The sequence below is a fragment of the Hyperolius riggenbachi genome, chromosome 4 (genome assembly GCF_040937935.1).
Source record: "Hyperolius riggenbachi isolate aHypRig1 chromosome 4, aHypRig1.pri, whole genome shotgun sequence".
Lineage (NCBI taxonomy): Eukaryota > Metazoa > Chordata > Amphibia > Anura > Hyperoliidae > Hyperolius > Hyperolius riggenbachi.
Window position 1 is genome coordinate 193,229,422 of NC_090649.1, and position 12,311 is coordinate 193,241,732.

At 45.3% G+C, this 12,311-nt stretch overlaps 1 protein-coding gene across 1 annotated transcript in view; it reads left to right on the forward strand.

The window, feature by feature from the left end:
* The window catches only part of LOC137504740 (probable cation-transporting ATPase 13A4), a 169,098-nt gene that overhangs the window by 137,184 nt on the left and 19,603 nt on the right, over nt 1-12,311 (forward strand). The window contains exon 23 of the mRNA XM_068233323.1: nt 4,022-4,131. Within this exon, the coding sequence (XP_068089424.1) occupies nt 4,022-4,131 (110 nt within the window). The remainder of the gene's footprint in view (nt 1-4,021; nt 4,132-12,311) is intronic.

Genomic DNA, 12,311 nt, shown 5'->3' on the forward strand with positions numbered 1-12,311 from the left:
TACCGCTAGGGCGAATGCGATCCCAACAGACACAACGATTTCCTGTCGACCCCCGCTGGCGACAAGACAATCGCAACAGATAGACAGTACAACGCAATACAGGTAACACAAACTATGCTAACAGGAATTCTAGGGCACTCCCAAGGAACTACTCTAAGATAGCAATATTAGCAAACAGTAAGCAAAGGGCTGAGACTCCAGGTAAGTTAGCAGGAACAAACCTTCATGACCAGCAAGGAATTCTGGGAGGAAATGGTATTTATACTGCAAGCCATCAGAGGAAGCAGCTAAGCAATTTGCATGACAAGTGGATGCAAATTCCTCACCAGAACAGCAACTCTGCAGCTTGCAGAGTGGAGACAGGTCTCTTTTCCAGGGACCTGCATCACTCAGACCTAACAAATGGTCAAAAAGCTGTCTGCCTGTGCAGACAGCAGAGCGGATAATTACAAATGTCTATTAATGTATGGATTTAATCTTACAAAATGTATTCTGAACATTTTGAATTTCCTACATAGGCCTCAATTCACTAAAATCATGCTGGTGATAAGGCACGAGAAAACTTATCACCACACATCGATTGGTATTTTCGGTGTTAATTCACTAAAGAAGCTTGCCTTATTAAGTTCTAGTGAAAAGTTTTCACAGTGAGAGAGTTATCTTATCACTTCAGTCCTTAAGTTACCTCCCCTGTAGCTATTTTCACATGTAGTTAATTAACAGCCTGTCTTTAACTTTAGAATTCTGTTGTTATTTTAAGGATTGAAACATTAAAGGGGCACCATGGCAAACAATTGTAAAATTTAAAATATGTGCAAACAGACAAATAAGAAGTATGTTTTTTCCAGAGTAGAATGAGCCATAAATTACTTTTCTCCTATGTTGCTGTCACATAGTAGGTAGTAGAAATCTGACAGAAGCGACAGGTTTTGGACTAGTCCATCTCTTCATGAGGGGATTCTCAGCAAGGCTTTTATTATTTATAAAGATATTCCCTAAAAAGCATTTAAACAATGATGCTGGCCAGCTTCCCTGTTAGCTACACAGTTTTTTGGCAGTTGGACAGAACTGCCATTCACTAGGTGCTTTTGAAAAAAAATAAATCCCTGAGAATCCTCTATGAAGAGATGGACTAGTCCAAAAACTGTCGCTTCTGTCAGATTTCTACTACCTACTACAGCAACATAGGAGACAAGTAATTTATTGCTCATTTTACTCTGGAAAAAAATGTACTTCTTATGTGTATATGTTTGCACATATTTAAGATTTTAAAATTTTTTGCCATAGTGCCCCTTTAACTTCAAGGTGGCCTTACACTTATAGATTTGCAGCAGATTCAACCATCAGATAGATTTCTGGCAGATGCCTGTCAAGTCTAATCTGATGTGTGTCACACACTAGGAACAGATTTCTAATAGATTTCAGAATGAAATCTTTTGGAAATCGATCTAAGTGCATTATTGGACCATTAGATCCAATGCAACTCCGTGGGCCATTGATCTGCCGCCAGCAGCAGATCGACCTAGATTTTCCATCCTGTCAGATAGATCAAATCGATCGAAATCGGCCGCAAATCGATCGAATGGGGAATTTGATAGAATCGATTTCTGATTCTATAGAATCAATTGATTGATCGATGGCTGAAATCAACCAGTGTATGGGCCCCTTTAGAGATTTCTCCTTAACTTAAAAACAGAAGGGTTAACTTTAGGTTTGCCTGATGTAAATTGTTTAGTGAATACTACATGCCTTATCACCATGGTGATAACACTAGAAACAGCTCAGAAACATTTTTTAAAGACAGGAGATAAACTTAGTGAATTGAGGTCTTTAAAGCAGTAGGATTTAAAGCCTTTAAAGCAGTAGGATTAGTCATACTATGCCAGGAAAAAAACACATATATAAGTAGATAAATACTTGATCTACTTACATAACACATGTATTGTACTGTCCAATCTATGTTTTGACTTCAGTGAATGTTATATAGTAAATGAAGAGAATTCTGTTCCTGGTGGGGGCTATGTCCTTTGCCCACAGTTTAGGCTAAATCCTGAAGTCATTTCTGCCATTTACTTTTTTCTTTTCTCCTCCAATTGCTGAGTCACCTCAGTCTTACTTGTAAACACAAGTGAGCAGGGGATCAGGTTTCAGATAAGCAGCTGGCAGGGAAATGAATGGAAGAGGAGGAATATATTATAGACAAAAAGAACCCCCAGCATGCAACTGTTTGGCACTGACTACTAAAGGGCCCGTGTTCCTTAAGTATGTGATAACTCCAAATCATAACAGCAGAAAACGTTTTTAAAGTTTTGAATGCAGGATTAGCATCATTATCACTTAATACACTCAGACCAGTTGCTGTTGAAATTTGATTTTTATGGTGACACTCCCGCTTTAACCACTTCCACACCATGAACTTTTGTGCTGATCTGTGCAGCGTGGGCTCTCCAGCCCACAGCACAGATCAGCTAGCAGCCAGGGCGATCAGACTTCCCCCCTTTTTTCCCCACTAGGGGGATGTCCTGCTGGGGGGGTCTGATCGCCGCCGGCTGCTTGCGCTTGCGGGGGGGGGGCTCTTCAAAGCCCCCCTCCGCAGCGCTTCCTGGCCTCCTTCCCCTTCCCTCCCTCTCCCTCCCCGTGTGAGCAGCGCAGGACGGAGTTCCGTCCTGCACCGGATAGGATAGGCTTCAGCCTATCAGGTGCCGGCGATCCCCGGCCAATCAGAGGCCGGGGATCGCCGATCTCCTCTACGGCGCTGCTGCGCAGCAGCGCCGTATACATGTAAACACCGGGGAAGATCTTCCCCGTGTGTTTACATTTACCCTGCGAGCCGCCGATCGGCTCGCAGGGTGTTCACGGAGACACCCTCCGGGAACTGACATGGAACGTTTCCATGGTATACACTTCTGGATTCAGGGGCGTGTATATACGCTCCGAGAATCCGGAAGTGGTTAAAGACTTCCACAATAATGACATAAATAGTGCCAGCAAGCCATATCCTCCATATGAATTGCAACCCGATTTAAAAATAAACAAGGTTGTTGATTTGAAATTAAATTTGTTAAATTCTGAAAGCACGAATGTTTAAATTATAGTTAACACTTTTCAATGTTCAATGTGTTGTAAAGCTATGCTTGCCTGAAACAATAAATATATCCATACAGACTCATCCCTCTGTAACTTTCTTCTGTTTCCTAAAGTGGGGTCTTGAACTGCAGCTTTCTGTGAACTACAAGTCTATGAGAGGCTGTGCCCACACAGTATTTTGTACTGCCCATCTTTTGTACATAGGATAAATAGGGATGGGATAGGTTGAGAAAAACAAACATAAAACAACATTTTAATTCTCCACCTTTGTCAGTGTCCTTGTCAACATCCTTTGTCCCTCCTCATGTGTTATGTTGATTATGACAGATACGTTCCACTATAATTATGATGTGGATTCATTTGCAAGTTCTTCTGAGAGACAGTTAGTGACAAGTCTGTACACTCTGTAAAGCACTGCAGAAGAGATCAGGTGTATAAAAATAAATTAATACATTGATGATGATGATGATGATGATAATAATAATGTGTTCTTACTATCACGTTGCTTCTACATAATGTTATGTTTACATTCACTTTTTATCTTGATTTGCCTTGTTCAGTATTGGATTTAGTTGGGCTTTATAAATTGGCAACAATTGAAAAGCATATTTCAGATTATGTATTTTTTAATCAAATTTGCATAAATAGTAGGGTTATTGATCCAATTGTTTTGTGTAATTTGTCCAGAGAAGGGTATGGTATATGCTACAGAGAAACATTCCCCTTAAATGGTAGTTTCTTACTATTCGTAAGAATTCTAACAAACACGTGTGTGTGTGTGTGTGTGTGTGTGTGTGTGTGTGTGTGTGTGTGTGTGTGTGTGTGTGTGTGTGTGTGTGTGTGTGTGTGTGTGTGTGTGTGTGTGTGTGTGTACATATATACAGTGTAATAAGACTGTAATAACACTATACGACTAACAAACACATTTTTACAGGCTTTGAAAATGGCCAATGCAGGGATCTCTCTATCGGAGGAAGAGGCATCTGTAGCTGCCCCTTTCAACTCACAAGTTACAAATATTTCCTGTGTACCAGAGTTAATTAAGTAAGTAAGATTTATATATTTATACTATCGCTCTATCTATCTAATGCTAGGTACACACAATGTGTTTTTTCGGTCGATTTTCTATCCGATCGATTCTCCGCTCAATTTTCCGTTTGATTGTCCACTCAATTCTCTTATCTTTTCTTATCAATTTCCATTCACTTTTATGAGAAATTAAACAGAAAAACTATCGGAAACAATATCAAACATGTCGAAATTTATCTATCGAACCATCTATCTGCTGAAAAAACGTATGGTGTGTGTGTGTGTTCATATATAGTGCAAATGTTAACTTGAACATGGTGCAAAACACACAGTATATTGCTTCAGAAGTCTTTCTATAGATCTAAAAGTTTGCAAAAAGCTGAACGACACAAGAATAGTGTTGGGCGAACAGTGTTCGCCACTGTTCGGGTTCTGCAGAACATCACCCTGTTCGGGTGATGTTCGAGTTCGGCCGAACACCTGGTGGTGTTCGGCCAAACTGTTCGGGTTCACCCGAACTGCTGAATGCCCCGCCGAACAGGGCCCCTGTTCGGCCGAATACGGCCCCCCTATGGGGTCACAGGCATAAGGGGGGAGCATGCCCCGATCGCGGGGGGGGGTCGGAAATTCCCCCCACCCCCTCCGCTAGCGCTCCCCCCTCTGCCCGCTTCCCCATACAAAAGTTTGACGAAAGTAAAATAGTACCGGTGGTGGTGGCTGGCTGCTGCAGTGGCTGGCTGGCACTATGAAGTGACTGAGGAGGAGGAGTCGGAGTAGGACGCGTTGAGGGAGGCCGGGCAGCGGGCGGTTCAGCGGTAGTACCCTTGTGGTACTTCCGCCCTTTCTCTGACCTCACGTCCTCTGCGTGATGACGCATACGAGGGTACGCGTGACGCGTACCCTCGTATGCAGAGGACATGAGGTCAGAGAAAGGGCGGAAGTACCACAAGGGTACTACCGCTGAACCGCCCGCTGCCCGGCCTCCCTCAACGCGTCCTACTCCGACTCCTGCTCCTCAGTCACTTCATAGTGCCAGCCAGCCACTGCAGCAGCCAGCCACCACCACCGGTACTATTTTACTTTCGTCAAACTTTTGTATGGGGAAGCGGGCAGAGGGGGGAGCGCTAGCAGAGAAGGTGGTGGGAATTTCCGACCCCCCCCCCGCGATCGGGGCATGCTCCCCCCTTATGCCTGCGACCCCATAGGGCCCCCAAAAGCGGGATGTTCGGGGAGTTCGGGGTTCGGCCCGGACATGCCGAACATCGCGGCCATGTTCGGCGAACGTTCCCGAACCCGAACATCCAGGTGTTCGCCCAACACTACACAAGAACAAATGCATGGAACACTGTTATTTGATATAACTATAACTCCTACACTTGTAGAAGCTTCACATTTCCATGTGTGGGTACTGCTAATGTCATGTGATGGAGTCACTATGAACTGCTGTATTTCACACTAGCAGCAACTTGCAGCTTTATAGACTTGTACACAGGATACATATGGATGGAATAGGTTGTGAAGAAACAAACAATCAAACGATATTTTCATTCTCCACCTTTGTCAGTGCTTTTGTCACCATCCTCAGATAGTGCAGCAAATTCCGGTAATTGATTTGTAGAAAAAAAAATAACAGCAGCATGGACTTTTTTTTTTAGCCACAGCCAAGCTAGATAGTTGCCTATGATAAACACATGCTGGACAGTATTTCTGTGAATTATTTATTTATTTATTGTATTTATAAAGCGCCAACATATTACGCAGCGCTGGACATTAGTTAAGGTTACAGACAATATTTAGGGGTGACATACAATGATAAGACAATACAGGAATACAAGAAAAACCAGATCACACAGCACAGTATGAGTACACGGTAATGCTTAGTCAGTCACTGGATGGGAGCTGTGAGAATCCGCTCAGCTGCCTGCGCAGGCAGGCAGCCTTTTGACCATCGTTTAGGTTTGCATGCTGCAGGACTCTGAAACAGAGACCTGTCTTTCCATTGCAAGTTCTGGTCTGTTCTCTTGCTGGGGAATTTGCATACATTCGTTATGCAAATCCCCTACCTGCCTTCTTTGATGACTGGCACTATAAGAGCTTTATGTTTCCCAGAAGGCTTTGCTGGTCATTTCCTTTCCATGGTCTGTTCCTGATGGACACTACTGGAGTGTCAGCCATTGCTATCTAGTATAGTTAATTCCTGGGGGTTGCTTTAGGCTCCCCTTCTACCCCAGTCAGGTTGTATTATCTGTATTGCCTGTTCTGTCTTGTCTTGCCTGTTGCCGTTGTCCTGTCCCAACGGTGGTCGACAGGAAATGGTTCTGATCTCTGTTCTTGGAGTATAGCTGGTGCAGCGGTTGCTACAGGCTATCTCTTCTGTTCTGTCTCCTGGGATCGCGCTAGCTACTTTTTGCTAGCGCTGGGGATCCTTCTGTTCTGTCTTCTGGGATCGCGCTAGCCACTTTTTGCTAGCGCTGGGGATCCTTCTGTTCTGCTACTCTGTACCTGGATCGCGCTAGCCACGTTTCGCTAGTGCTGTGGATCCTATCTCTCGCTTGTCCCTGTTTTCGTGTGTCTGTCTTGTCTGCTACGCTTGCTGGAGGCTCGGTGAGGTAACCGTTAAGCAAGCGCTAGCGTCCTCTGTTTCATGTTTGTCTGTCGATGGTTAGTTAGGCGTGCTTGTCTCTATTGTGCTTATCACGTGGAGACCGCGCATAACCACGTGCACTGTTGCGAATGAGTGCGGTGTTCGCGGTTAGCTAGCGTTTGTTGTTTTCCGTATCTTTTCATTGTATTATTTGCTGTGCCTTTGCTACCCTCGCATTCTATTCTGATCTGCCTTGTGTCACGTCTGGCGATCGCACCTCTCGCGATCGCGTTCCTATTTCATATCTGCTGTTGTGTGTGCGCGGTCGCGGGGTGGCGACTAGATTGGCGCACACACATACAATCTGTCCCTTTGCTCGTTCTCATTCGCAATCGCCTCTCTTGCGATTGCGTTCTGCGCTTCGTACAATTCCTGTCTGGCATTTGTGGAGGTACAGAGGATTGATTCCTCTGCACTCCCCAGCGCCATCTGCCGACAGGAATTTCCCTCTACGGGTGCGTAGCACCTTTTTGCTGGGTGCCTGCAAATATACGCTTGTGGAGGATTTCCGACGTATCAGCGCACGCGTTGTGCGCTGATCACGGAGAAAGTTCCACAATCATTACAGAATGACCAGCCCAACCCAAAACCCCAGTGTAGACGGAATTTCAGATTTGGACGATTTTGTCGAGTTTGGGTCCTGTGTCTTTAAGAGCTTTAAAAGGCTAAATTCAGAGACCAAGGCGGAATTTCTTTCTGATTGTGTGAGGTTTTGTCTGAATCCCACCTTTCAGATTTCTGATCCGTCCACGTCGGCTCTTCTTTTTGCCTATGTGCTCTTAAAAGACGATTTGATCACCTGGGCATATGATTTGTTAAAAATCAATTCCTGGAATGGTAATCTGTATCAGTTGCTTGCAGTGATATTCTCTCACTGGTTTAAACTGCCTGGCTTGCCACCTGCTCTGATTGAGTGTGTAGCTGCTGATAAGTCAGCTGATCTTTCCCTTCCATGCAAAACTTTTCAGTATGACAATCAGTTCAATGTGTCTGTTGCCACTTCAGGTTTTAAACAGCAGACATGCAAAGTGGCTAAAAAGAGAAAAACTAAAAAACGCAAGCATCGGAATAAAACACTCCCTATTGATGTTTGTAATGATGTTCCGTCTCTGGCTTTTTTGCCCCAATCCAAAGCTCATGTGGATCCTGCTATAGGTAGGATCGCACACTATATTAAAGCAGTTAAACAATCTGTTCTTGTTCCTGAACTCCACCCCTTTGGAGATTATTTGGATACTGGCCTGTTTGAACCCCCATTTGCTTCCTGGGATATTGGGGCCTTGCTGGAAGAATTCGATTTTGATTGGAAAGCCTTTTGTGATTTTTACATCGCAAAAAGCGAAAATGTCTTGAATGCTTGTCTCGATTCAATGTATCTTCTGATTGATTCCGATGAATGTGACAAGGATGATGTGGATCTGGTGATCTATGTATGGCAAACGATTTTGGATGAGTTGCACACACACCAACCAATTGATTCCAATAAAGAGACATCATTGTCGGATGATTGTTCCTGCCTTTCTGGGGTAAAGCATGAGAGTCTTGACTTTGTGCAATCTGAAATGAATGAGTGTGCCGCTGTGGTTGATTCCTGTGCGAATCCTGAAGGATTCTCTCCTGACAGTGTGCAGTTTGAATCTGTGCGATCTGATGCCTGTTTCTCGGATGTTCCTGCAGATTGTGATTGGCATGAGTCTGCCGGTTTCCTCAAGGATGTGTGGGATCCTTTGTCATTTAGTAACAGATCTTTGAGATCTTCCGTCTGTGACCCTGCTATGGGGAAGAGTTCTTGACTATGCAGCGTCAAAAGTAAAATTAATATGCCTAATAAAGTTTGTCCTGTTGATGTCACTATTTCTTCTGCAGATGAGTCTCTGTCTCACCCTGTTCACACCTGTAAGGGCCCGTTGCCTGGGGACAGTTGCTCTAGCGTTTCGGTCCTGGATGCCTTGCAGTCTGCTCCGCAGATCGCGGAGGTTTGCGCTATGGAAGCGTCAGTTTCACAACCTAAAGGGATTTTTGATTCGCACGTTTTGCGTCCTGGCTCCTCGGATTTGACATTGTTAGCCGAATCTAAGAGTGAGACAGCGCTTCGGTTTTGCGAATCTGATGCTGAACCTTCTTTGCCTTATTCAGAGACGCTTTCTCTGAACCTGCCCTGTACCATGAATAACAAAACGATGTCCAATCACACTGACATTTGGGAGTCCCTTTCTTGCTTTGAAGAAAGTTCTGACTCTCCACCCTGTACTCTGGATGAGTCAATATTGCCTTGTACAATATCTCCTGCCCTGCCCCTAGAGGCTCGTCTAGGTATTGCTGCTATTTTTACCTGTCTTTCTGCAGTTTTGGAGTTGCAAGCTAGTTTGACTGCTACGCAGAATTCTGGGTGCAGCGAGATTAAAGTTAGGGAGTCATTGTGTGGTCCAGTGAATATTCCTGTACGTTCCACTCATGATGATGAAATTCAGTCTCAGTTTATGGTGGAACCTTCCCTGGGACATCTGCCCTGTTCCCAAAATAAAGTTCCAGTTTTGCCCTGTAACATGGATAGTACAGAATCCTTCTTAGAAAACTTTAAAAATGATGTTCCTGAGGTCTTGTTTGATGTTCTGGAGGTCTCCAAGTTCCTCCCAAAGGGTGCAGAACTTGTAGGAGATGTCTCCTGCCCCCCAAGTCCTTCTGAGGTGTTACCCTCTTCCGTAGGAATTGCTGCCTTGCTGACTACTTTTGCAGCTCTTGTGGAGCTTCATTCATGTGTAGTCAATGATGATGATATTACAGTTACAGAAAATTCTGAATTTGAGTCCGAGTCTTCTTTTGAAAGACCAGTACCTGTGACCTTTACTCGTGATGATTTTCTGCCCGGTACTGGTTTTGGTCTTGTCGTGTCCGACTCTGAAGTTGGCAGTTCCCCGACATGTCCTGAGGTTTCTCCTGTACTAGTGTACCCCGATGTGCTCTGTGACCCAGAAAGCCCAAGTGTGCCTCGGTTACCAGCGTACTCAGATGCTTCCTCAGTGGAGGCATGTTCCGATATAGCCTGCCTGCTTGCATGCCCAGAAGTGGTCCCTGAAAGTCCTGATCTTGATGGGTGTCCTGCTAATTTTGAGTCTGGAATGATCATAGGTTCCATAGGGGTTCTTGGTGGTTCTCCAAGTGTGCCTCGGTTACCAGCGTACTCAGATGCTTCCTCAGTGGAGGCATGTTCCGATATAGCCTGCCTGCTTGCATGCCCAGAAGTGGTCCCTGAAAGTCCTGATCTTGATGGGTGTCCTGCTAATTTTGAGTCTGGAATGATCATAGGTTCCATAGGGGTTCTTGGTGGTTCTCCATGTGAGCCTGGTGAGCGTTCTGGCTTCTTGGGATCTCTGCGGAGCTTCAAGGCGTTCTGGGAGATTTCGGGAAAGGTTTTGCTTGGTGCCCTGAATACGATCAGCAATGGCTTTGGTGTTGTAAGGGACACTTCGAACAGGTATTGCGGCAGGTTTGGTATTCTTGGACGCTCCTTGGAAGGTGGTGGGTATTGTCTGGAGGGTGTCGATGGCTTCTTCTCTGGTGTCCACAGTCCTGATGGGTGTTACGCTGAGACTTGTAGTGCTGATGGGCATGTTTCGGTGTCTTCTGCTTCCGATGAGGTCGGTTTCGGATGGACTGACTCTGGAATTGGGCCTTGTCGGGCTGCCCCGACCTTCATGAGTCTTCAGTTAGAGTTTTGTGATGATACCAGTTTTGAGGGATGTCTGGAATCCATCCCTAGAGGGGGGGGGGGGGGGGGTACTGTGAGAATCCGCTCAGCTGCCTGCGCAGGCAGGCAGGCAGCCTTTTGACCATTGCTTAGGTTTGCATGCTGCAGGACTCTGGAACAGAGACCTGTCTTTCCATTGCAAGTTCTGGTCTGTTCTCTTGCTGGGGAATTTGCATACATTCGTTATGCAAATCCCCTACCTGCCTTCTTTGATGACTGGCACTATAAGAGCTTTATGTTTCCCAGAAGGCTTTGCTGGTCATTTCCTTTCCATGGTCTGTTCCTGATGGACACTGCTGGAGTGTCAGCCATTGCTATCTAGTATAGTTAATTCCTGGGGGTTGCTTTAGGCTCCCCTTCTAGCCCAGTCAGGTTGTATTATCTGTATTGCCTGTTCTGTCTTGTCTTGCCTGTTGCCATTGTCCTGTCCCAACGGTGGTCGACAGGAAATGGTTCTGATCTCTGTTCTTGGAGTATAGCTGGTGCAGCGGTTGCTACAGGCTATCTCTTCTGTTCTGTCTCCTGGGATCGCGCTAGCTACTTTTTGCTAGCGCTGGGGATCCTTCTGTTCTGTCTTCTGGGATCGCGCTAGCCACTTTTCGCTAGCGCTGGGGATCCTTCTGTTCTGCTACTCTGTACCTGGATCGCGCTAGCCACTTTTCGCTAGTGCTGTGGATCCTATCTCTCGCTTGTCCCTGTTTTCGTGTGTCTGTCTTGTCTGCTACACTTGCTGGAGGCTCGGTGAGGTAACCGTTAAGCAAGCGCTAGCGTCCTCTGTTTCATGTTTGTCTGTCGATGGTTAGTTAGGCGTGCTTGTCTCTATTGTGCTTATCACGTGGAGACCGCGCATAACCGCGTGCACTGTTGCGAATGAGTGCGGTGTTCGCGGTTAGCTAGCGTTTGTTGTTTTCCGTATCTTTTCATTGTATTATTTGCTGTGCCTTTGCTACCCTCGTATTCTATTCTGATCTGCCTTGTGTCACGTCTGGCGATCGCACCTCTCGCGATCGCGTTCCTATTTCATATCTGCTGTTGTGTGTGCGCGGTCGCGGGGTGGCGACTAGATTGGCGCACACACATACAATCTGTCCCTTTGCTCGTTCTCATTCGCAATCGCCTCTCTTGCGATTGCGTTCTGCGCTTCGTACAATTCCTGTCTGGCATTTGTGGAGGTACAGAGGATTGATTCCTCTGCACTCCCCAGCGCCATCTGCCGACAGGAATTTCCCTCTACGGGTGCGTAGCACCTTTTTGCTGGGTGCCTGCAAATATACGCTTGTGGAGGATTTCCGCCGTATCAGCGCACGCGTTGTGCGCTGATCACGGAGAAAGTTCCACAATCGTTAAAGGAGCATGGAGATTACGCAAGTCAAGTTCACTCAAGAGTTCGTAGGATGGGTGCACAGTAATGGAGGTGCGTGAATAGGTAGGAGACATAAGGAGGAGGACTCTGCCCAAAGGCTTACAATCTAGAGGAATGTGAATGTTCTTCTTTATTCGGGTCAAGGTGTATGCAAAGACAGATAAGGTAGCAGTGCTGCTTGTGACTTTTTGCCAGAGTTATTTTCACATCAAAAATGCTATTTTCAACTTTAAAAATATATTTGCGAATATACATTATATTTTCGCCAAATACATTGAATTTTCATCAAAATTTTTGCCTAAATTGATATTCATGAGTTAAGAGCAAATTACACCTTTTAAACCTAAAAATCGCAAAAAATCACACATTTTAACCACTTAACATCTCAGTCGTTTTCAGCTTATGCATCCGAGCAATGTTCACCTCCCATTCATTAGCCT